Below are 27,692 nucleotides of genomic sequence, written 5' to 3'. Positions count from 1 at the left end.
TGAACTGGAGGTTTACAACTTCCAAATTTTCAAAATTATTATAGAGCAGCATAATTGAAATTTATTAATAAAATGTTTATTTGGGATAATCCATTGATATGGGCAAACATTGAGTTAACCAAAATTGGTGAGAAAAAAAATGAGCAATTGATTTATAAATGGAATTCTAAGTTATTATTTACATATAATTTACCTATTTTGAGACATTTAATTGAATTATGCAATATGATAAATGAGGAAATCGATACAGAGGGGAAAATTTCAGCTAAGACACCTTTTACGTTTAATACTCAACTTTTGAAAATATGGGATCAGAAAGGAATTGAAATTGTACAAGATTGTTACGAAGCTGGTTATTTAATGTCTTTTCAAAGAATGCAAGAAAAATATGAAATTCCATAATGTACTTTTTTTTGTTATCAAATTACAGCTTTATTATTGGATAATTTTGGACAAACTTTAAGGTTGCCAAGGCCGTCAAAATTTGAAATTTTGCTTAGGGAAGGAGGGAAATGAAAAATTTGTATCTGAAATGTATTTTTTATTACAGAATAAAATGCCTAAGTTAGATTTACATAAGTCTAAATTAAAGTGGGAAAAAGATTTAGGAATAATGATTGATGAGGAATTTTGGAGAAATATATGTAAAGATAGGATGACTAAGATTGTTAATGTGAGATGTAAGTTAGTTCATTTTAACTTCATACCTCAGCTATATTTAACCCTAAAAAATTAAAGAAATATAATTTAATTTCTTCATATTTATGTTTTAGATGTCATAAGGAAGTAGTTCTTTCTACTTGGTTATATGATATGCTTAAACTTTTTTGGATATGACTTAAAGTTTTTAGAGTAAGTTTTTAAGAATAAATTGCCGATGGAACCAACATTATTTTTATTAAGTAATGTTAAAATGTTGAGCTTGAAATTGAGATTAACAAGGTATCAAATTGTGTTTTTGAGATTAGCTTTAGCTGTAGCGAGAAAATGTACAGCGATTACTTGGAAAAATTAGATTGATTTAAGTTTGCTTTGATGGCATATGGAGTTGAGATCACATATTCTATTGGAAAAGATAACATATAATTTGAGTGATAATTATTTTTTTCTATCGGGAAGTTTGGAACCCTTATTTGGATTATGTGGGTTTAAATTTTTGAACTTTCTAACGCGCGTTGTGGTGGTGTTACTCTAGTCCGTGGCATTTAGTTATGTGATTGATGGTTTGGATCTCCTTCTTCATTGCCTTTTTTGCCTTTGGGGTTGGGGTTTATAGGGAGGGTGAGGGGATGGAGGGAGGAGTAGTAGGGTGGGAGTGGGGGTTGGGGGTATGGGGGTGCAGGGGAGTGCTCTTATATATATTCCACATGTATTTCTTTATATAAATCATTATATTCAAATGTATTTCAATGCTTTGTGGTTTAATTTTTTAAAATAAAGTATTAAAAAAAACAAAACCCCTTCACCTCCCCCCTCCCGCCATTTACCCCTGTGACTGTAAAAAAAAATGCCTCCTTCCTCACCACCATCGGGGCCTCAAACAGTCCATTCAGGTGAGGCAAACTTAATCAGTCCTCCCGATGAGACCTCCTGTACTTTGGGGAGACAGGAAGTACACTGGGAAATCGCTTCATTGAGCATTGTTGTTCTGTCTGCTCCAACCACAAAGATCTCCCAAAAGCCAGCCACTTCAATTCCTCACAGTGACATGTTTGTCTATAACCTCATGAACTGCCAAGTTAAGGCCACACATAAATTGAAGGATCAGCATATTATATTCCATTTTGGCAGCCTTCAGCCAGACACTTTGAATATATTAATATCCAATTTCCAATTATCACTTCACTCCAGTTTTCATCTGCCCCACCCCCACTCAGTTTCCTTTATCCCTCTGGCTCCTTTCCTCCTTGTCTTTCCATCCCCCACCTTCATTTAGCCATCACCCACCCCTTCCCTTCGAGCCTCCTATCAGAGTGCAGAGTCCATCTTTCTCAGCCCTCTGCCCCTTCCACCCACATCCTTTATCACATTTCTTTTCTTTCCCCTTCCATCTTTTCTACCTGATGCTTGCCATCCTGTTGTCCTCCCTTCCCCACTCTCCTATTTGGGCCATTGCCCTATTCTTGATATTCCTGATGAAGGCTCCAATCCAAAACATCGACTGATAACTGGTTTCCATGGATGCTGCCTGAACAGCTAAATTTACTAGTGAATCTGTAGGAGTCATTTACGGCATTCAGTGTGCAGACACCGTGACTGTCGTAAAAACACACCAAAATTCTGGAGGAACTCAGCCGGTCTTTTCAGCACCAATTGGCTCTGAAAAGACCGGCTAAGTTCCTCCAGCATTTCGATGTGGTTTTAGTGTATCTGATGGTTCTGATGTGGCCTACATTGTAGAGACTGGGAGATTGAATCTTACTGTCCACTGCACAGTCAGGATCTTCCAGTGGCCAAACACTTCAATTCCACACCACATTGGCACCCTCTCATTTCTGTCCCTGGCCTCATATTTTGTCAGGTTGAGGCCACCCACAAATTGGAGGAGCAACACCTTATATCCTGCATCTCTCTCTTTCCCTCCTCCCTCTGTCTTCATTCCTCCAGCTCCCCATCTGAGCATCCAATTAATACCTGGATTTGTTGGTCTGGATTCTTCCCCCAGCCAGCATTGTCTGAATTCTGAGATTTCCTGCTTCTGGCTTATTCCTTGAAGGAGGGCTCAGGATTGAAATGTCAGCACTACATCCTTGTCTCCTTTAGATGCTGAAAAGACAAGCTGAGTTCTTCCTGCATTTTGGTGTGTTAACTACAATCACAATGTCTACAGACATTTGTGTTTCATTCACTATCTTTCTTAGTCTTCTGCTTTCTCCCCATTACCTCTCTGCTTCTTTCTCTTTGACCCTCACACCTGCATCCATCATTGCCTCCTAAATGTTAGCCCGTGTTCCTCCCCTTTCCCTCCCCCTTCCTCTCCCCCTGTTTTTTTATTCAGATGTCTGCCTAATTTTCGTCAGTCCTGAAGACGGGCTCAGGCCCAAAATGTTGACTGCCTTTCACTTTCTATGGATGCTGCATGCCCTACTGAGTTTCTCTCACTCTTTTATGTACTGCACAAGGCTCCTGCATCTGCAGATTTTTTTGTTTACCTTATTTTCCATTTTTCACATGATTCTTATGTTTGCTTGCTGTGCAATAGGCAACTACTCATACAATTGTCACAAGGTGTTGTTAGCTGGCATTCTAGTGATCCTGCCATTCCAGTGAAGCTAGTGAAGCTAGTGAAGCTAGTCGAGGTATCCAGGGTTCGATCTGTACCTCCATTGTTGTGTGAATGAAGTTTGCATGTCCTCCCTATGTGTATCCCTGAGGTGCTTCAAGTTACTTCTGCAACCCAAAATTGTTCAATGTCATTAGGTTGAGTGCTGATGGGTTTTTGAGTGAATGGGGAAGAGAGAGGGAATAGGATATCAGGAAATGTGAAGGAATGGAATTGGTCTAAATCCTGGCATAGATTTGATGGGCTGAATGGCTTTCCCTATTTTTATGGGAATCACAAAAAAACAATTTTTGTGTTTCTTCCTTCACACATTGGTCCAGAGGGTAACACATAACTGTTGAATAAAATGAAACATTCTGAAGCTTAATAGTTTTGATTACCTCAGTCTTTGTGCAATAATAGTTCTGCAGAATAGATCTGTAGCCAGAACTGCAGAATATCAGAAACCCTGTGCAAATCACACAATCGCAAGACGGAAGATGGATATTTGGTGCATCTCATTTGTGCTGAAAACTGTCCAATTATTCAATTTCCCTGTTCCTTGGCAAATTTATACGTTTGGTATAATTGAATTCCTTATCAAAAAAATTTCAATTGAGTTAGTATCTGTTGTCCTTTCGTTGTCAGGCAGCAACCTTTATTATCCAGAAACATCAAATGTAAAAGATATAAATTAAATTACAACTATGAAAGGCCCGAATTTGGTCATACCTTGAGAGCTGTGAACAATTCTGACCTTGTGAAGGAAACATTTAATTTTAAAGAAAATTCAATGCAGATTTATTAGAATAATTTCTAAATTAAAGAATCAGAGAAAATTGTGGTGCAGAAGATGGCCATGGTCCATCGTATTCATTCTATCTAAAAATAGATCAATCTTGTTTCTTAACTGTTGGATAATTGCCTTGAATGATGATAGGCCTCTTTGAGGAAGATTTCATATATTGTGAGGTTTTCTATCAACTGTCTGCATTCATTTCCAGATAGGCTGCATGGTAAGCCTAGTGGTTAGCGCAATCCTGTTTCAACACCAGCCATCGGGACCCAGTCTAAATTGTGCACTCTCTGTAAGGAGTCTATACCTTCTCCCTATGTCAATGTGGATTTTCCTTGTAGGCTCCAGTTTCCTCCTATCCTTTAATGTGTAGCGGGGATTTTAGGTCAATTGGGTGTAATTGGGTGGCACGAGTTTGTGGGCTGAAATGGCCTGTTACTGTGCTATCTGACTAAATTTTAAAAAAAATTAAATGTAAGTCTAAATTTTAAAAATAAAATCTTTACTATATATTGAGGGCAAAATATTTTCCTCATCTCCCCTTTAATCCTTCTAAGCTGGTAGTTCAGTTCCTGGACATGACTTGATCTAGAGAATCTCACCACAGCAGCAGGGGAATCAGAACTTCAGATGATTGAATACATTCAAGATGAGGCATGGAGTAAGGAGGCCATTAAGGGAGCATAGAATCCAAAGAGGCCCTGTTCTGTGGATACCGAATTGTCTTGCCCAGTGTTAGGTCTGCATTGTTCATGAATGAGTGAGACAAACACCAGGCTGAGTCGAAATCAGGGTTCTTTGTTCTTTATTACCGGATTGTAACACTTGCGACTAACCATGTTAGTCGGAGAATGCATTCTGCCGTTATCAGCAAAATGGTGATTTTTTATACCCTTGGATATGTGCTTAGAACATCATCATATCATTACTTGTCCAATGACTAAAACTGTTGCTATCCTTTCCCTGCTAGCTTCCTGCCTCTCAATCCATCAATGTCTCTCTTATCTTGTAAGTACAAGGATGCATTCTGTTACTCCTTAGTACTGGGTGACTCCTTCTCCGGTCCCATCTCATGATGTTTTACCTAACAGGAGTACAAGGACACCTCCCCTTCTTGTTACTGCCCTGTACAGGGTAACTCCCTACACATTCCCATCTCATGATGTTTTACCTTACACCAGGCAGAGGGTGATTGTAGATGGTTCATATTTTGCATGGAGATTGGCGACCAGCATGTTCTGCGGGGTTTTGTTCCGGACCCCTTGCTTTTTATAAATGACCTGGATGAAGAAGTGGAAGAGTGGGTGAGTATGTTTGCAGATGACACTGATGCACGATCAATTGCACAAAGACTGAGGTAATCAAAACAGAAGGCTTTTATTTGTAAGAAATGGACAGCAACCCTGTGCCGTTCACTCACACTGACCCAGACTTGAACTGGGGGCAGGCTTGTGGCATGACAGCCTTTATGGGAGAGAAAGGGGAGGATTCACGAGCCAGCCAGTGAGAGGAGGGTCAAGCAGGAAAGGTCATTTCAACACAGGCATAAAAATGGGTTGTGTTGTGAATAGTTTGGCAAGTTGCCAGAGGTTACAAAGTGACGTTAATAGGATGGAGAGCTGGGCTGGAAAATGGTGTTGCTGTCAGAACTGCTATAATGGGAGCAATGCTGCTGCAGTCTGTAAGGTAAAACATCATGAGATGGGAATGTGTAAGGAGTTACCCTGCCCTGTACAGGGCTGTAACAAGATGTGAATGCATCCTTGTACTTACAAGATAAGAGAGACATTGATGGATTGAGAGGCAGGAAGCTAGCAGGGAAAGGATAGCAACAGTTTTAGTCATTGGACAAGTAATGATATGATGATGTTCTAAGCATGTATCCAAGGGTATAAAAAATCACCATTTTGCTGATAACGGCAGAATGCATTCTCCGACTAACTTTGTTAGTCGCAAGTGTTACAATCCGGTAATAAAGAACAAAGAACCCTGATTTCGACTCAGCCTGGTGTTTGTCTCACTCATTCATGAACAAAGCAGACCTAACAAGTCCCGAAGGAGCGGAGAGCACAGTGCTACTCCGAAGGGTTCAACTGCCCATACTAATACCAGGGGCACCATACAGTCTCTAAATGGCCTGTTAAAGGAGGTGACGGAGTTTTATTTTAAAATCCTGTAACTCGGGGTCTGTGGTGGTGTCTATGCTCGGCAGCAGCAATGAGGGGTTGCAGACTCTGAGAGAGCAGCAGATGGGGCAAACAAACCCCCCCCCTCCCCCATTTGAGAAGGTGAAGCAGAGGAGACATTTCTACAGGATGGTAACCACTACAGCAGAGCAGTGATCGGCTCAATGGCTGAGTGACCCACACAGGCTGCAGGTGATGCAGTCAGGTGACCCACACCCCACCCCCCTCCCCCCCCCCCCTCCCCGGGGCTGTGGGCTGCTGGAGACTGGCTCATTGGATACGTGAGGGTGTGAGGGCAAAAAGGGGCTTGGACACTGAAGGCTTCTTAATTGTGTTGGAAGTTTGGATCTGCAGCTCGGGTTGCCGATGAATCGAACAGGAATCTGTGCAACTGCAAAGGTGGCAGGATCACTGGAGGCAAATCCATGGACACTCAGTAACTCAGAAGAGATTCTCCTTTGCTTCTTTTCTCTCTCTAACTGTAGAGAGAAAATTGTGACTGCCTTAGTCCATTTCATGTAATATTACATGTTCTGTACTATTATATGACAGTAAAGGAATCTTGAAATCTTGAAAAGTGCTAAGTGATTTATTTTTGTTGGTCAAATTTGAATTAAATGTTAATGTTTAAGACTCTGAGCAGTATGGAAGAACTGAGAGATTTTGGAGTCCATGTTCATAGGACACTCAAAGATGCTACGCAGGTTAATAATGTTGTTTTGAAGGCAAAATGTGTGTTAGCCTTCATTAAATGTGGCATTGAGTTTAAGGGCCATGAGGTAAGGTTGCAGCTATATAAGACTTTATTAGCTAGACCCCACCTTGAACATTGTGGTCAGTTCTGGTCACATCACTACAGGGGGGATATGGATGCAGAGAGAGGGTGTGGAGGAGATTTATAAGGATGCTGCCTGGATTGGAGAGCATGTCTCATGAGGAGAGGTTGAGGGTTTTTTTTTCCAGGGCTGTAATGGCTAACATGAGGGGGCATAGTTTTAAGGTGTTGGGAGTAAGTGCACCACAGAGTGGTGGGTGCATTGAATGTGATGGAGACATGTTCAATAGGATCTTTTGAGATACTAAAAGACAGGTACATGGAGCTGAGAAAAATGCAGGGTTATGCAGGAGTGAAATTCTAGGCAGTTATTAGAGTTGGTTATTAATTTGACACAACACAGTGGGTTGAAGGGCCCATACTGTGCTGTGGATTTCTATGTTCTAAGAGATCAATTGATAGTTTATCATCAATTATTTCTTGCTGCAGCCAAACGTGCTTAAGATTAACCATCTACAATAGGATAAATTAAATTAACACTATATCCCAAGACAAAAAAAACCAAATAGACAATACAAAAGATGAATAAATACATATTCACAGTTGCACTTTGTTTGATTAAAGAAAGATGATGTTTCAATAGTTCAGGCAGATCTTTTGGTGGTCCCAAAAGTAGTTGATCGCTTTGGTAATGGTAGTACGGGGAGGGTCAAGTCTCTGATAACCAATGAAAAAAAAACTATTCTTGAAACTTGAGGTGTTTTACTTCAGACATCTATCCCTTCTTCCCGAAGATAGCTGCAAGAAGACATTGTAACTAGAGATAAGGGGATCTTTTATGATGTTGGATGTCTTCTTGAGGCAGTGCCTCACGTACTGTAGATGTCTTCAATGAATGCAAAGTCAATGCCTGCAATGGACTTGGCTTGTTTGCCACTCAAGTCAAGTCAACTTTATTTATCCTTCATACGATGCTCGCATGGTAGGATGAGATAATGTTTCTCCAGGACCACGGAACATATTTACATAGATACAAGTTAGGAAAGCACTTAGCACATTAAAATACCAAGGTATTAAGACTTATACACTGCAACTCCAGGGTGCAATATGCACATCTGAACTGAGAGCAGCCTGATGACTTGGGGAAAAAGCTGTTTCCCACTCTGGATGTAAGGGCCCAAGTGCTTTGGTACTTCCTACCAGATGGCTGTTTACATGTGACATGTGTGGAGTCTTTCACCTGAACTGAGTGTAGTAGATGCCCCCAGTGGTCTTTTCCCCTGTGGTCTTTTCCTCAGGAAGAGGTTCCCCAATAGTTGTTTTCTGCATTTCTGGGAATAGGATTATAGAAAACCGGATTATAGAAAGTCATAGTGAAATATCTACCTGTTTGGCTGCAGCCATAAAAATTTTGGTGCATATGTACATTATACAATATATATGACAATAAGCTCATTATATTTATAACTAAGTGACAAGACGGTTAGAAAAACTCATATGGCGCCCTCAATGTGGAATGAAGAGTCATATTCAGTAGATTATATTTATGACTCCAGCCACACCAATATGGTGGCTCCATTACTGCTTTCTTGAGTTGTAATTATCCTCTTCAGCTCACGAGCAATTAGGGTTGGATTATAAATACCAGCCTTTTCAACAAAATCCACATCCCATGAATAAATAAATAAAATTCAATGTATATATTTGATTTAAATTGCTCTGCATGTTCTTCCTTTCATGATGAATCATTCATATTTCACTGTATTAAATTACAAATTTCATTTTCTCTGCCCATTCTGCTCATCTACCTGTGTCCTCGTGTAGCTTGTTATGGATTGCTCAATGCTGGCTGAATGTTACATGATTTTCTGATTTTGAAATTATGCCTTTTGGAACTAAGATGGGGGCATTGTCATTTAATAAGTAGCTATTCTCTGTATATTTGTTTTGTTGATTGATGGCACAATCTCCCGGGTCGGTGCAATAATCTGTCTTTTCCAACGTCCCAAATCAGATGACTTTCTCTGCTAGAATTTTCTGCAAAATGGTGCTTGTATCGTTTCATCTGGTGTTTCTGATTTCTGTCATGGGATGCCTTTGTGCATTGGAAGAATATTTATCATCGTACACAGGGCACAAATAGATATTTAGCAAATTTCAGTGTGTTATCGCTGACACTATATTATTTCACTTTTTAAAGTGCAGTGACAATCTGAAGACCTTTGCACCAACAACATCCCATGAAATGGCTAAAATAAATGGTTTTCATATCATATTTCTGTAGAGGCAAAAAAAAAATTAGCTGAGCGAATTGCTTGGTCATGCAATCTTTATGGCACATGGCCAGTTGAACCTTAGTTTACCATTTCATGTGATTTAGGCTTTTCAAGTAAGACCAAAATTTATTATATTGGAGAAGATGGTACTAAGCCCTCCTTGAACTACTGTTGTATTTTGAATAGCAGGAATTAAATCTAACAACAATGAAGAAATATATTTCCACATCAAGATGATGTGTGATTTTAGATGGTGGTGTTCCCTTCCATCATTGCCCTTGCTCTTCCTGAAGTTGAGTTTGAGGAACTAAATAACCCTTATTGTAGATGATGCATGTTGCAACATTGAGGTAGGATGGGTTGAATAAATATTTGTGCTGGAAAATAAGATGCCAATCAAGTAATCTGCCTCAGGCTGAATGATAGCGAGATTGCTGAGTGTTTTTGGAACTACAGATGTCCAGGCATGCAAACAGTATTCATTATGTTCCTCACTTTTTCAAGTAATGGAATTATAAGGTCATATAACACAGAAGCAGTCCTTTTAGTTCACTAAATCTGCAACAATCATCAGGAACCCATTTATCTTATCTGACATTTCACCTATTTTCTTTCTCCTCACATTCACAAGTGCCCCCAGACCTGAGTATCCACCAGCAATGTCTGTTTTTATATTAGAGGATTAAATTCATTTATTTACTACCGCTGTATGTATTTATTTATGGAATTGTAAATATTTATCTATCTCTCCTTTTTATTTATGATTTCTGCTTCTTCCTTGGCATGCTGTGTGGCAATTTAATTTCTACTATTGCAGTCATTTCTTATTTCTTAGTTGTTCGGTTACAGCAAATGAGAATTTCAGGTAATCAATATAAAATGTTGATTAGGCTGGACTTGCAATATGGCACACATTTCTGGTTGCCCCATTACGGGACATGTACCTAAGCAAAGATCTGGACCCGTGGCAATTCGTCCATCGTCAGAATCACTCCACAGCAATGCAATATTGCTGGCTCTCCACTCAGCTCTGGAGCACCCTGAAAACAGCAGCTCATGCATATGTCTGCTCTTCATTGACTGCAGCTTCAATATCATTATTTCCTCAGTGCTGGTCAAGAAGCTACAAACTCTGGGCTTCTGTACCCCCACTTCAATCTCTGCATCGGAAGATCACAGTCACTACGAATTGGAAGCAACATCTCCTCATCACTGATGATCAACACGGGTGCATGCTTAGCCCACTGCTCTACTCATAATGCATCCACGACTGTGTGGCCAGGCGCAATTCCAAAGCTTTATCTACAAGTTTTCTGATGACACCGCAGTTGTCGGCAGAGTCACAAACGGCAATAAGTAAGTGTACAGGAGGGTGATAGATCAGCTCTTTGAGTGGTGTCACATCAACAAACTTGCGGAGGGAGTCAGGGGAAGAAAAGAGTCAAGAACTTCAAATCCCTGGATGTCAACATCCCTGAGGATCTGTCCTAGAGCCTCAATGTTGATGCAATCACGAAAAAGGCCCAGCAGTGGCTAAATTTTGTGATGTGCTTGAGGAGATTCGGTATGTCACCGTGGAGTGAATTCATCACTGTCTGGTATGGAAGCCTCAAATCTCAGAACAAGAAAAAACACCAGAGGGTTGTTAACTCAGCCTGCAACATCTTAGGCACCAGACTTCACTTCATCGAGGACATCTACATGAGGCGGTGTCTTAAAAAAGCAGTCTCTCTCCTCAAAGACCCCACCACCCAGTGTGATGCACGGCTGCAACAGGAAGCAGACACAAAACTCGAAAAAGACTGTATAACAGGCTTTATTCAGTTAAAAGTCTCTGCTACAGGGGTAGCTGTACTTGTGCCTCCTGAATTACTGGATCGGGAGGGGCCGGATCAGGATTATACCCCAGGCAATTGATTGACAGCCGGCCAGGTGGAGTTTAGTCTATTCAGGTTGGCTGATTGACAGCCAGACTGGTGTGGCCTGTCCTTCGGTGATCTTCTTGCAGGTACAGAGATTGCCCCCTGCAGTAGGCTAGTGGTGTACCCCAGGCCATGGCCTCTTCACTCTGCTACCATCAGGCTACAGGAGCCTAAAGACGAGCACTCAGCAGAACAGGGACAGCTTTGTCTCCGCTGCCATCAGATTCCTGAATGATCAATGACCCAAAGACATTGCATTACTTTTCGTGAACTATTTTAATTACTTTTTTATATAAATTAATATTGTAAGATTGTTCATAACATGAATGTTTGCTCTGTGACCTTGCTGCACACATCGAACTTTGTGATTCGTTCATAACAATAAAGTCTGATTCTGATTCTGATTGAGAAGTGATTTACCAGGATGCTACCTGGATTAGAGGGTATGAACTATGAGAAGGGAGAAGGGAGACCTGGCAAAAGTTCATGAAATTATGAGAGCCATTGATAGGGTGAACAGTCAAAATTTTGTTTCTCAGGGGAAAAAATAACATGCGTGATAGAACATGCATTTTACATGGGGGGGGGGCAGGTGTTTAAAGAGATGGGCAAGGAAAGTTTTAAACACAAAGAGTGGCAGATGCCTAGAGTGGGCTTCTGGGGATAGTGGTGGAATCAAATAAAATAGCAGCATTTAAGAGACTTCCAGATAGACATGGAATAGAGGACTATTTATTCTGTACAGGCAGCAGTGTTTTAATTTAAGTTGACATTATGTTCAGTGCTGATATTGTTGGCCACTGGGTCTGTTCTGGTGTTCTGCAATCAATAATTTCCTTCCTTTTCTGACATCCCTTTTCTCACTTCCTTCTCACCTTTCTTTGTCTTTTTTTTCCTTTTTCTACACTTTTATCCTTTCATTCTTCCTTCCATTGTGTGTGAATGGGTATGTCCAAAAAAAAAATCTGCCTTACAACTTGAGCATTTTCAGGAAGGCAGGTTATGTGGTGAGGATTATGTCACTCGTAGAGCAAATACTGAGTTGTTCAGAACATGATTGGGAGGTATTGGAATAGAATATTCTGACACAAGAGAAAATTAGAAATACTCAGGGAATGGATGAAGTCTTTGATGGTTATGGTTATGCATTTGGTTATCTTTGGGTATCTGTGAATTATATATGAACTGCTTTTATTCAGGAAATAAAATGTGGCAGAGTCTATGGAATAAATTATAAGCCCTTATGGCAAACTTTTAGTTTCCTCCAATGTGCTTACCATTTCAAGTCCTAAAAAAGCAATAAAATTTGCTTCAGTTTGAGTTCATCTTGTGCTCTCACATCACACCGGGCGATGATGGTCAGAAAACTATTGAATGAGCTTAAATTAAAAGTGAAGTTAAACCTGTATGAAATTAATAACATGTTTTGGTGTAGAAAGATCTAACAAAACCTAGAAATGTCCTTTTACAAATTAATTAATGTGGCTCTACCTCGATTAAGTTAAACAATTTAGCATGGTCCAAAGAACACTAGTGATCATTTGAATGTGTTCAGATTTTGTCATCAGTACTGGTGACAAACACTTCTTGGCAAAGTCATTTTAATTTTGCAATGAAGCTTTTAATTTAAAATGCTTTATTAATTTAACACTGCAGAAATATGGTGCAAAATGAAATTGCTCTCTGGGGAACATTGGATTATTGAAGGATTTGCAGATAGTTTTAAAATCTAATAAACTTGTTTATCCTTTTCATACACTTTTCTTCACATGACATTAACATGTACCTTTTATTAACACACACTACACCAATGCACTTCAGCACCACACTAATATTTAATCAAAGAATGATGGGAGTTTAGTTTATTCAGGTTGGCTGATTGACAGCCAGACTGGTGTGGCCTGTCCTTCCTTTTCTGACATCCCTTTTCTCACTTCCTTCTCAACTTTCTTTGTCTTTTTTTTCCCAGGCAAGCAAGAGAAGGTTGGGTTTTTTAATTTAGTTGATACTTGGATTCAGAACTTTCGGGCTAAATCTTCATTTTTTATGTTTTTCTACTTCTCAACTAAGGTGGCGGACAGGTTCATTATTGAACCATTACAATGAATAGGAAACTCAACAGATCATTTCACTATAAGTTGTGCTCATGTGGCATTGGAGTCACATAAAGATAATCAACTTACATGTCTTTATTTGCCTGTGTTGGAATACACGTCACATTTCTAATAACAGATACCAAGACAACATAGAATGATTGTACTCCAAAATATAGTTTTTAAAAAATATTTTATTGATGCATTATAAACCACTGTAATAACTGAATTATATTCAATTCAGAAATTATTTCAAAAAATATACATGTGCTATATAACTCCACTCCCATCCCACCTTCCGTCACCACCCCAAAAGAAAAAAAAATCAGAAGATGCCAGGGAAATAAAACATTTATATTGTAAGGTCTATTTTGGAGGTTACCAAGAAGTGAGAACTTCAGAGAATCTATTAAACATGCAAACCCACATGTTGTAAATATGGGCTACATATTTTCCAAAACATATAATATTTATCTCATTGACCATAAGTATTTTTCTCTAATGGTGTACAACTACAAAGTTCTGCATGCCATTTTTCCATAGCAAAGACTATTTCTGACTTCCATGATATTGCTATATATTTCCTAGAAACTGCTAAAGCAATTAACACAAATTCAATTTGATACATATTTAATTTTGATCTTATAACCCTAATACTACTTGATAAAAATAGCATCAGATCCTATGGGAATTTGACTCCCATAAATCATTACAAAAATTACTCACTGCTAACGAAACATATCTAACTTTAGGGCATTGCCAAGTTGAATCCAATCTCAGATCTACACCTAAAATATAAACCTGATACAGCAGGATCTAATCTAATTAATTTTTGTGGAGTCAAATATAATTGATGTAAAAAATTATAATGAATCAACCTATTTTTATAATTTTAGTCATAACTCCATCCAATCCTTTTCATTTACCTATGTCTGTAAACCTATTTCCGATCTTAATCTTGATTTATCCACCCCAATTTTGGGGATTTCATTTAAAGTAAATTGTACATTACAGAAATACATGTATTTACACTAGTATTACAATGATTCTAATTCACTTTGATTAGGTAATATCAAACTAGGACCTATTTTACCAGATGTTATGAGCCCAAAGGACCCCAAATCCCAGCAGCAATAGATATTCACCATGACAAATGGTTACTTAACAAAATTTGTTTTTAATTATCTTTACACATGAAAGCAGAATCAAACTTTAACTTATCACTATTAACTTAACTAACCCAACATAGCCCCCTTCTAATTCTAAGCATATGTGTATTTAATGTGTGTGTAAATTTAAGAAAGTTCTTTGGTTCACAGTTCAATCTCACTTCTCATACTTCCAAGTTCTCTGATTGCAGGCAATTTTTATACTGTGCACAGAATTTAACATGTATAAAGTTCACCAGGCTTTGATGCTTGAAAGGTAAATGGTTACTGCTCAGGAAGGTTCTTGTTGGTTTGCAGAGAGATATATGTGTTGTTCCAGGATTTCCACAACTGAGGTACCACCATTTGTCACCTCAATGTCTTGCTGATGAAACTTGCCCTATCAGGATTCTTCAGACGATAACCTCTTTGATTTAGGTTACCACAGAATTCCTTTCTGTTCTGCTTATTTCAAGAGAAACATCAGACAGTTAGCACTTAAAGCCATCTGCCACTCTGGAGCTTTTTTTTCAGTTCCAACAAGTTATCCTGGCTTGTTACAACTTTCTATGTCACACACAGTCGAAGACTCCCTTCTGTTCTCTCTCTATCTGAGATTCAAAGCTGCCAGCATCATGTGTTTCTCTCTCTCCCTTGAAAACTCCCCTGACCTTCTCCAGCAAACAACAGGAGTCAGTCTTCTGGTCTATCTCTTGGTTTAGGTAAACAATAACCTCTGAATGACCTCAGAGTGAGCACTTTGCAAAGAAGTTTAAAAGCCTTGCAAAAAGTTCCAAAACAGACAACCTGGCTCTGATTGTTCTTCCAAGACAATAGTCCATTCATTTCATGACATCATTTCAATTAGCATTCCTCACAGTTCCTCTTCAAAGTACTGTGGATATGAATTCTCCAATATTTTAAATAAGACCTGTTTTAAAGTGTGCATGTATGTAACCTATTTTAATTTTACCTATTTATCTCCCCAAAACATTCCTAAATATTCTATCACACATATAAAAAAGCTTTAACTTGATAATAACAAAATAAAATACTATTAGGTACATTGAATTTTTCCATCATTCATTCAAATGTTATAAATTTACCATTCTCAAAGCAATCCTCAATCTTCCTAATACTGATCCATCTCCAAATCTTCAAAAATTGATTATCCATTGAAAATGGAATAGCTTTTTTTGACATAGAGGCATTTTCCTAGATATTAAACCTTTCATATCAATTTCATTATAAATATTGTTCCACAACTATATCAAATATTTAAAAATATGTGATTCCCTATTTCAAACTAAAAAATTAGAATTCCATTTATAAATAAAATCTTGGGGATTCATATCCTCTATCTTATTAAACTCTATAAAAACCCAAGCTGGAATATTATCTAAACTAAAAAATGCATTTGTAAATTTCAGTTGACCTGCTTTATAATACTTCTTAAAATGAGAAAGTCGTATACCCCCAATTCATATTTCCAGGTCAATTTTTCCAAAGAAACGCTTTGCACTTTATCTTTCCATAAAACAATTCCTAACCACTGTATTTAAATCCTTAAAATTTTTTGAAGTAAGGATTGACTGAAAAAATATTGAATTCCAGGAAAAAAACATTAATTTTAACACAATTTGCTCTACCTACAAAAGTAATACGTAGAGTATTCCACCTTAAGTCTCCAATAATTCTATTAAGCAAAGGCAAATAATTTAACTTACATAATTTTAAAAAAATCATGATCAATTCAAATACCTAAATATTTAATATCTACATCTGGCCTCCTAAGTTTAGTAATTATTTTAATTATTTTACAGTCGGTTAAAGGCATAATCTCACTTTTTTGCCCAATTAACTTTTTATCCTGAAACCTCCCCACCTTCTTCCAACCTAAACCTGTAATTGGAACAAAGAAATTATAGGATCAGTTATAAATAAACCAAAACATCATCAGCAAATAAATTAATTTGATATTCTTCCTGACTCACCTTGAATGATCTTGTCTAATAAGCTCAGCTAAAGGTTCAATTGCTGAAATAAACAAAGCCAATGACAAAGTACAACCTTGTCAACATGATCTAGTTAATGGAAAAGACAAACTATAAAATTTAAAAAAAACATATCAGAGATAGAGTTATGGAGTCATGAACAGAAACGGGATTTTCAGTCCAACTTGTCCATGATGAACAAGGTGCTCACCTGAGCAGATCTCATTTGTCTGTGTTTGACCCTTCTCTTTCCATACTTTTCCTATCCATCTGTCTCTCTGCTGAGATACTTTTCATGCCTCTCTTCCCATCTGTATGGAACCCATATTGTAATAAAAGGTACATGTCAGCTACTTTGTAATTACAATAACATTCAAAATAACACGGCTGTTCATTGATGATTCTGATCTAAATTAAGTTGCACTGATCATTGTTAGTATCTCAGGACAATAATATGTTTGATTATGAATTGAAGGAATTATAGACAGAGGTGGAGAGGAATGGCATTATGTTTGTGATCAGTTCCATTGCAAAAATAAAGCAGGGCACTTTTTTTTCCAGATTTTCATAAGCAGAAAAATCTGGGTACCTTTAAGAATACCTCAATAATATCAAATTGAAAGGTAAAGCTTGAGACACACGAGACTGAAGATGTTATTTGATCCAAGTATTAATTATTCCACTATTTCCACAGATGCTGTCTAACCAGCTGAATTGCTTCAGATATTTGTTTTTTGGAAAGTAAAATCCTTTGGCAAGTAAGAGGTTAAAATATGGCATGCCAATGTGATTACGCAGCAGCTGTTAAATCTGGAATCAGATTTATAACCATATATAAGCATATAACCATATAACAATTACAGTCCGGAAACAGGACATAGCAGCCCTTCTAGTCCACACCGATTTAAGTGAACTCCACTAGTTCCTTCTACCTGCTCCTTGCCCATAACCCTCCAACCCCCTCACATCCATGTACTCATCCAACCTCCTCTTAAATGACAAAATTGACCCTACTGCAACCACCTCTTCTGGAAGATCAATCCACTCAGCCACCACTTTCTGAGTGAAGAAACTTCCTCTTAAGTTACTTCTAAAGTTTTGCCCTCTAACTCTCAACTTATGACCCCAATTTAAAAAAAATCTGGAACATATGATTAAAGTTTACAGCATGAAAACAGATGCTCTAGTCCAACTTGTCCATGCCAATCCCATTTGTCTGTATTCATCGTATATCTCTCAAAAATGTTCCTACGCATGTACCTGTCCAAATGTCTTTTACAATTATCCCAACATCTACCATTTCCGCTGGCAGCTCGTTCCATATACCCACCATCCTTGATATGAAAAATGTGCCCCTCAGGTCCTTTGAAATCTTTGCCCCCCCCACCCTCCCATAGCCTTATAGTTTTAAGATTCTCCTACCGAGGGATAATAACAAAGACTAGTCATCTTATCTCTGGTCCTGATGATTTTATAAGCCTCTAAACGGCCCCCCTCCAACCCAGTCTCCTACACTCCAGAGGAAAAAAAAATCCCAGTCTGTCTAGCCTCTCTTAATAATTCAAGCCCCCTATCCCAGTAACATTCTCAAACACTTATGAACACATCCAGTAATACCACCAGTATACTGTTAAATAAAATACATCCAACTAAAAAATGATGACAAGAAGTGTAAAATTTTGGCCCTCATCCTTTTTCCAATGTTAGTTCTGTTAGGATTGCCAATAAAAATAAAGATTCACCGAAAATAAATGAGACCACTTTTTCGAAGACATCTAGATTCTGCAATTAAATGACCCTCAGCAGGGAGTCTCATTAGATGAAGTAGAAGTCGAAAGCTATGTGCCAGGCACTCATTGCCCCTGGAGCAATTCTACATAGGATTTTTAGTGAAATTGGACTTCTTATTAATTAGAGCTCACTCAAAAATATTCCAGTACAAAATCTTGTCTAACAACAAAGGGATTAGCCCTGGTCTCAATTCTTCTTAACAAAAAAGACGACCCTTTGCATTTCTCCTCATTAGTTTAATGTGAGTGGTAGAATTTGAGGATCCCTGTACACTTAACAAAGAAGGGGTCAGTGCAAGATGACAATAACCACAGTTAATTATTTTCCTTTTGTTCCTCTTCAGACCCCAGAAGAACTGGAGGATGATTCAGACTTTGAGCAAGAAGACTATGATGTACGCAGTCGGACAAGTGTCCAGACCGAAGATGACCAGCTTATTGCAGGGCAAAGTGCGAGGGTGAGTGTCAGAGCTTGTTCGCTTTTGCATTGCGTCCTTGTGAAGTCAAATGAATGAAGATTTGAAAAAAAGTCTGTCAGGAATATGGCCATCTTTCAGCAAATTGATGCCAATTAACGTTGAGTAAGTCTTTAACTGCCTTGTTATACAACAGACTGATACATATTATAGATCAGCCCAAGGCAGTGAATGGAGAGTTATTCTGTTTGTCTATGGGCAGACAAGAGAGACTGATAAAGGAGATGCTTTTGCACAGCAATTAAATTTTGCTCAACTGTAATTTCAACATAGTACTTGCATCCAGGATTTGGACATCCTAATCATACTTTTTCTCACTTCTTGATTTCAACGAAAAAAATAAAATGTGATGGAAATTCAGGCAGACAATCTGCAGTCTTCCATTGAAGTTCTCTCGGCATCCAGCAACCAATCACTAGAAGAATCCAAAGTCATGGCTTTGTCTTCTGATGATGTGGAACACAAATAGAAACATTTCTGTTGTCATTTTATCCATGTGATTCCCAGAAACCTTTCATGCAGAAGCAGGCTTTTTAATGCTTGTGAGGCGCTACTTAAAAGAGTTATGGAGATATGTGCATATGCGTTCTGAGAAATCTCTTTTATTGTAATTTTCTGTAACTCATACTCCCTTTTCCCAATTAATTCGATCTAATCAGCTGAAATCCACCCCTTGTCAATGTGTGTTATAGGTCAGCCCAAGGCAGTAAATGCAGTGACATACTGCTTGTACATTCCTCTATGGACAGACAGAACCACTCCATCTGTTGAACCTTGCTCCAATCCTTCTGTTAACCAATTCCAGTCTCAGAGTGGCTGTTTACTAATCTAATTACAAAGATTGTTTGCTGCTTAATGACTATGAACAGCATCTCCCCAACTCACCTGGAAGGACAAGGGGAGCAAGGGTATACAATCATTATCAGCTAAAGTTTCCATGCTACTCAGGTACCTTTCTGACTTTGAAATATATCGCCAGTCTTTCGTTGGCGATGAGTCAACTTCCTGGAATTCCCTACCCAATGGCCCTTCAGAGATACTTTCCAAAGAACTATAGGTCACTAAAACATAGTGTCCATGCCAAACTTTTTATTTCACCAAGTCCCATCAAAAATGTAAGGCAATTGTAAACACCTCCTATTTGAAGTCAGAAAGAGCTGGAACTACATCCTCATTCCACAGCACATCATCTTTTGTATCATTCACATTCTTAAATTCAAAGTAGAACATGTTGGAAATTCCCTGGCAATATTTGCTGAAAGAGAAGTAAAGTTAACATTTCGGTTCAGTCTCATTTCAATTCTGATCAAAGTCATGGAGATAAAACCTTCTTCTCGTTGCTGTCTCCATGGGCACTGAGTATGTTCAGTTTTTTTTTCCTCATTTCAAATTTCAGCATCCATAATCATTTTCTTTTATAATTAATTTTATTTTGGTTTCTTGTCTCTCCTCATTTACCATAAAGTCCGTGTTAAGTTCATCTGGTGCCCTTATCTGAGAAAGGATATACTGGCTTTGGTGACAGTGCAGAAGAAATTTACAAGGTTGATTCCGGAAATGCTGTGGTTATTTATAAGGAGAGGTTGAGCAGGTTGGTACTGTACTCATTGGAATTTAGATGGATGGGATGGTGGGGGGGGGGGGGGGCGGGGGGAGTATTACAGAAATATATAAAATTATGAAAGAAAGAGGTAAGATAGAAACAGGGAGGTTTTTTCCACTATTAGTTGAGACAAGAACTAAAGGACATAGCCTTTAGATTTGGCTTAAGACAGAGATGAAGAATTTATTCTCTCAGAGAATAATTAATCTGTGGAATTCTCTGCCCAATGAAGCAGTAGAGTCTGCTTCATTAGATGTATTAAAATTAGATTTTTGAATAGCAAGGGAATAAAAGGTTATGTGGAACGGTCTGGTAAGTGGAGCTGAGTCCACTGTCAGATCACCCATAACATTATTGAATGGCAAAGCACGCTCGATAGGCCATGTGGTCTACTCTTGCTCCTAGCTCTGATGTTCTTCTGTTCTTATATCCCACCCTATCTCTGAAAGGTTGTCTCACACAGTTTAATATTGATGTTTAAAATGACTCCAATGGATCACAGGTCTTCACTATGCTTCTGGTAGAAATAACAATAATAATATTCCATTAGTTGATGTGGTTATTCAAGAAAAAAAATAAATATTGCTTATTTTAATTAGGCAAATACATTTAATGATGCTCCTGCATTGAAGGGACATGTGTTAAGCTGGAAAAAAAATCAATGGTATCTCTTATTGATCCCTGCTGCTGTCTGGTTTGATGTAGCTAGTGTCAGATATAAATTTCAATAAAATGGTAGATGGGTGGAATTTCAACAAATTTCACTGTTTCAACAAATTTCACTTGAATGCAGATATCTGAACCTTATTCCGATTAGTATATTTCTGTGTCTAAGTAAATTTGCAATTAAAATGGAATGGAATACATACTTTCAGTTGTACAATGTCCTGAAAAGCAAAATTCTGTGGGTGCTTGAAGCAGGAAATAAAAGGCGAAAATGCTGAAATGCTGGAAATTCTCTGCAGATCGGGAAGTGTCTGCAGAGGGGAGTTTACCCCATTCATTTGTGAGTGAACCAAGCAAAGCTGGAGGGAATTAACAGGTTAGGTAACATACATGGAGAGAAATGGTCAATCAGTGTGTCAGGTCAGGACCCTGTATGGACACTAAAGTAGGAAGGGATAATATTAAGGGGGTAGAAATGGGAGTGATGAAGTTGGGAGGGGCTTAAGAGGTGATTGGATGAAAGGCCACAGTGGGAAGAGAGGATTGGATGCTTATCGCTCGTGTAAAAAAAAACTTGCCTTGTACATTTCATTTAAACTGACAACCTTACAGTCAAGCTAGGCTATATAATATCTACCCTAGATTGTGAGATACTTATCTATGTCTCCAGTAAAAACAATCTAGCTTTGTCCAACCTCTCTTATAGCTAATTTCCTCTCATCCAAGCTTTCCAAGCTTCCAAGCTATGGAAGATCAGAATTCTATTTAAATGGCAAATGGTTGTAGCATGCTGCCATGCAGAAGGAATTGTGCATGAATCACAAAAGGTTCGTTTACAGGGACAGCAGGCTATCAAGAAGTCAAATGGGATGTTGGCCTTCATTGCTAGAGAGATAGAATTTAAGAGCAGGGAAGTTATGCTGCAACAGTACAAGGTACTGGTGAGACCACATCTGGAGTACCACATGTAGTTCTGGTCTTCTTACTTGAGGAAGTGTGTATTGACTTTGGAGGTGGTGCAGAAGAGGTTCAGTTTGATTCCAGAGATGAAGGGATTAGCCTATGAAGAACTATTGAGTCGTGTAGGATTCTATATGCTTGGCTTTCCAAGAATGAGGGAGGATCTTATAAAGACAGAAAATTATGATAAGTATCGAGGTACAGACGTTCTTTCCATTGGTAGGGGAGACCAGAACTAAGGGACATGCTCTCAAGATTCAGGGTAGAAAATTTAGTACAGAGATGAGGAAGAACTGCTTTTGCCAGAAACTAGTGAACCTGTGGAATTTGCTGCCCATTGAAGCGGTGGAGACTTCCTCAGTAAATATATTTAAGACAAGGTTGGATAGATTTTTACATAGTAAGGAGATTAAAGAATATGGAGAAAAGGCAGGTGTGCTATGATCTCATTCAATGGCGGAACAGGCTCGATGGGCTGGATGGACTACTCCTGTCCCTATTTCTTAAGTTCTTATGTACCACCTGGTCAACTTCTTCTGGGCATTCTCTTGAGCCACCAGCTCCTTCCTTTAATGTGGAAAACAAAATTGCACCCAATATTCCAAAAGTATGGCCTAATCAAAATTATATGCAACTGACTTAAGGTAAGTATGCCATTTTTTTTACCATCTTGTGTTGTTACTTTCAGGAAGCTGTGGAGTTTCTCCAAAAGATCCTTCTGCACATCAATGCTCCTAAGGTTGCTGCAATTTACTGTACACTTTCCCATTATATTTGACCTCCCAAGATGCAACACCACACACTTGCCTGGATTATACTCCATCTGACATTTCTCTGCTCGTATCTCAAACTGTTCATTTGGCAAACCTCCTTACTATCTACAACTCCAGCAATTTATGTGCCATTAGCAAACTAGCTAATCAGTCCATCTGCATTCTCATCCAATGCATTTATATCACAAACAACAGAGGGTTCAACACTGATCTCTGTGGAACACCATTGGTCTCATAACTTTAGTTGGAGAGACAACAACACACGTCTTCATTGCCAAGAAAATTTGGAATCCAATCTGCAAAATCACATAGATCCTAGATCTCATTTATCAAAAACATAGAGATCATACAAAGAGCATGCTTACTTTACACAGTGATTGAGACAGAGGTGACTGAGAAGTATGGTGAGTATTTGATGCACCAGAACCTATAGGGGAACAGAGAAACATGATGGAAGTGAAGTCAGTCTTTCTGGTCTGTAGACCTGAACAAATGTATATATGTTGCCTAAGATTTCAAATGTTTGGTGAAGTCCAAGGTGGAATGGCTCCAAAAAGGCAAGTCAAGTTTATTGTCATCTGATTGCACAAGTACAACCCAATGAAACAGCATTCTCTGGTCCTTGGTGAAAAACCTACAGACACACAACCAGACATAACACACATACAGACAAACAATAGATATGCAGGACAAGTATTTATATATACAAATAAATAAATATTGTTTTGTGAATAAGAGAGTCTTGGATGGTTAATGTGAGTTCTTTTGTTTGTTCCACATTCTCACTGCCCGTGGGAGGAAGCTGTTCATCAGCCTGGTATAGCTGGCTTTGACACTCCATTATCTTTCTCAACAGGAGCAGCTGAAAGATGCTGCGTGCAAGGTAGAAGGGGTCTTCAATGATTTTGCCCTCCCTCTTCAGACAGCAATCTCAATGGATCATGTCGATGTGGGGGGGGGGGGGGGGAGAGACTCCAGACATCCTCTGCCTCTATGATTGACCTTCGATCCATTCTCTGCAACAACCGTACCCATACTGTGATGACGCTTATCAGGACGCTCTCGATAGAGCTCCTGTAGAAGGTTGACACAATGGTGGGTGGTAGCCTTTCCCACTTCAATCTTCTCAGGAAATGCAGTCACTGTGGTACGTTCCTAACCAGTGAGGAGATGTTATATATTCATTATAGGTCACTAGTTTAGAAAATTTCAAGGAACTTAGAGCTCTCCACTCTCTTCAGTATAGAGTTGTTGATGTGTAGTGGAGGGTGATCATTCCTGGTCCTCCTGAAGTCTACAATCATCTCCTTTGTCTTGTCTCATGTTGGTCCTCTCTCATCATTTCACAAGATTTTCCAGTCCTTTCTGCAGTTTGACTTATTATTGCTGGTGAGGTCAGCTACTTTTGTGTCACCTGCAAACTTGATGACCCTGTCAGGTCTGGTGATGTAGTCATGAGTCAGTAGAGTCAACAGGAGCGAGCTGAGCACACAGCCCTGAGGTGCGCCAAGGCTCAGTATGATGATACTTAACATTCTCCTGCCAACCAGGACAAGCTGTGGTCTTTCCGTTAAGAAGACTAAAATCCAGTTACACCGAGTGGTATTGAGTCCCAGCATGGATCATACTAAACACCAAGCTGAGGTCAATGAGCCTGGCATATGAGGTGTCATTCTCCAGGTGGGACAGGACAGAATGAAGGGACAAGGCTATAGCATCATTTGTGGAACAGTTTCTTCTTTAGGCAAATTGAAATAGAGGTGTGCTTTGATGCATTCCATCACCAGAGACTTGAAGTTTTTCATAATGGTGGAGGTCAGTGCCAGAGAGTGGAAGTCATTGAGGCCTGTTATTGTTGCCTTCTTGGTACCAGGATTATGGTAGCTGCCTTGAACCCTGTGGGAGTGATGGATGATTGCAGGATGCTTTAGGGAAGGGAAGGTTCAAGTTTCAACCCATACATAATTGCTTTGATAATCTAACAAATTGCACGACTCCAGCTAGTCCTCCATAAAATCCTATTGATAATCTTCAGTTCAAAAAGTGTTTGACAGGCAGTGATCACAATACAATTAATTTCAGAATAAGATCTTAGGTTGGAAAATCAAAGATGAATCAGGAGCCAGAGGACACAGATTTAAGACAAATGGTGAAAGAACTAGAAGTAACAAAAACTTTTTATACAGTAGATGGTTAGGATTTGTATGCAATATTTGAGAGAGTGGCAAGAGGAGATGCAGTTCAAGTCATCTCGGGTAAATTGGGTATGTAACTAAAAGAGAAAAAAACGTTAAAGTTGAAAGCCTAACTTCAAAAGAACTGAGGCAACACAATCAGCCAAGCATGTAACTCTTTTAATGGGCTACTCTGTCCTTCCATAAAAAATTGAAAACTTACATCATGATTATTAAAAAAAAAGGCTTGGCCAAAATTGAATGGATCTCAAAGTTCGCAAAGAGAATTTTGATCAGCTTTGAGGGACAGTGAAAGAGAAAGAACATAGAAAAATCCGAATGTATTCCGTAAGAGTATTATTTAATTTTCCGGCCTACAATGGAGAGAGAAATTAATTCATCAAATATCAAATATTATCTTTAAAAAAATCTGAGCAGGCACGTTCTTGGGAATTATTCAGCATAATTTTGCAAAACTCTGCATTTTTCTTTTCAGGGAATGCCTACTTCTGGTCCTTTGTGTTAACCTATCACATTTCATGAAATCAAGGGCACAGCCTGCTGGCAAATGTTCACCCAATAATTCAAAGAAAATTGTCCAAAGTGTGCTCACCATGCATTGGTGGCAGCTGCGAGCAAGCAAGGTTCCACTGCAGATCAGACACTTCAAACATCAGAGCATTAGAATTTAAAATCGAAAATGAAATCTCCAAGTACTTAAACAAAATTCAAGATAATTAGATCCATTTGGCCTGGGTGTTGAACCTTTCCTTGCGAGCAGTTGCCATTAATACAACATGAGTACTCTCTGCACAGGATATTCATATCCTTGAATTATCAATCTCAGAGAGTTAAAGAGGCAGGCAGCACAGAAAGAAGCCCTAAAACTCTGCTGGTTATCAACCCTGAACATTTCCTCCACTCACCTTAAATAGATGTCCCTAACCCTAAAGTATTTGCTCTTGTCTCCACAGGAAAATGATTCTTTGTTGCTCACACTACCTGTGCCTTTCATAATCGTACATCCATCATCTTAAGTCACCTCTCAACCTTTGTTGCTCCAAAGAGAAAAGCCATGTTCTCCTTTCCAGACATCAGCCTGATACATCTTTTCTACCCTCTCTCTAAATTAATGGGACAACCAGAAATGAACACAATGCTCCAAGTGTGCTCTAACCAGAGTTTCATAGAGCTGAGTTCCATGCAGCCAAGGCTCCATGCATCTCATGTATCACGGCTTTCTGAATGAGTCTACAACGTGGGATCTTGACTACTGACCACAAATAAAATAAAATAAATGAATCTGTAGATTGAACCTGCTTTGATCTCTATTTACTTTAAGAGTACCCTCTAAGCTAATCAAAAATCCAAAAAAAAATTACATCCCCACACTATATAGAAATTGCTTCCATATAAATCCAATTTGTATTTTATACATCTATAGTATTTAATAGCCTCTGTGGGTGCAAATCCCAAGTAAGGGTATGCAGTTTTTAAGCTCTGTGGACCAACAGAGAGTGTTAGTCTAAAGACAACATCTTGCAGACTCCAAAAGGCACATTAAGCCAGCAAATAAATCCAACAGATCTAGGTCATATTTTTTTCCCAAAATTTCTCTGAACTAAAACTCCATACAATTAAAATTTGAGCTACTTTGGATTAGTTCAAGTTTTAAAACTTTGAATGTTTTTGAGAACAACCAGCAAAAAGCCTTGACCAGTTTAAAAAAAAACCCTATGTAGCTGCCAATGTACTGTATCTCAAAAAAGTAATGTTTCATGGAACTATGCACTTATACCCCCAAGTCCCTTTGATTTACAACACTCTGCGGGGTCCTATGTAAGGCCTGCCTTGATTAAATTTCCCAAAGTGCAATGTATTAAGTTAAATTCCATCTGCTATTTCTAGGCCCACTTTTCCAGTTCATCTGGATCTTGTTGCAAAATCTTAGATAACCTGTTCACTGTATCAATATAGTTGCCATATTTAAAATGTTTGTGTTGTCGTTAAAATAGATGGCAAACAACAATGGATCCAACACTGACACCTGCGGCACATCACTGTTCACGTCCCTCCAATGTGAGCCCTCTACTGCAACCTTCTGTTTCCAACATTGAGCCAATTTGTATCCAATTGGTCAGCTCACCCTGGAGGCAATGTCCTATGACCTTCCGTATCAGCCTACCCTGTGGGGACCTTGTGAAATGCCTTCCTATAATTTATATAGGTAATGTCGAAGGCCTTGACCTGATTATTTTTCTTGGTCATCTCTTCAAAGGACTGAAATTCGTGAGACATGATTTCTTGCACACAAAGGGATGCGGACTATCCCTAATCAATCCTTAGCTTTCCAAATGCAAATAGATGCTATTTCTCAGAATCCCCTGCTGTAATTTACCCACAGCAGACATAAAGTTCACTTGCCTGCAATTTCCTGGCTTGTCCTTTCAACCATTGTGAAATAAATACAAAATATTAGCAACCCTCCAGTCTTCTGGCTTTTCATCCGTGCTTAATAATGATGCATCTCACTTATCAATGATGCAAATTATAATGTCATGGTTCTGGAGAGCATCGATTAATGGTGAGGAGAAAAATTTAAAAGGGATCTGAATTAGGAAATGCCAAACCACCATTCATTTTGGCTTTCTGAAGATGAACTTTTACATTTCTTTTAAACATTGAAATTTATGTTCACCATCCAGCACATTTTTTATACATTTTTCACACAGTATTGAGCAAGCAACCAGAGCAGGGGTGGGCAACCTTTTGTTAAAACTCACATTCCACCTTAAATA

The 27,692-nt window shown here is 38.7% G+C and overlaps 1 protein-coding gene across 2 annotated transcripts in view; it reads left to right on the top strand.

Annotated features, from left to right (window-relative positions):
- LOC138756995 (catenin alpha-2) overlaps positions 1–27,692 on the top strand; it is an 835,014-nt gene that overhangs the window by 511,803 nt on the left and 295,519 nt on the right. For both annotated transcript variants that reach the window (XM_069923543.1, XM_069923544.1), the window contains one exon: positions 18,587–18,700. In XM_069923543.1, the coding sequence (XP_069779644.1) occupies positions 18,587–18,700 (114 nt within the window). The remainder of the gene's footprint in view (positions 1–18,586; positions 18,701–27,692) is intronic.

This window comes from Narcine bancroftii, chromosome 3 (genome assembly GCF_036971445.1).
Source record: "Narcine bancroftii isolate sNarBan1 chromosome 3, sNarBan1.hap1, whole genome shotgun sequence".
Taxonomy (NCBI): Eukaryota; Metazoa; Chordata; class Chondrichthyes; order Torpediniformes; family Narcinidae; genus Narcine; species Narcine bancroftii.
This window is presented reverse-complemented; position numbering and strand designations above follow the sequence as displayed.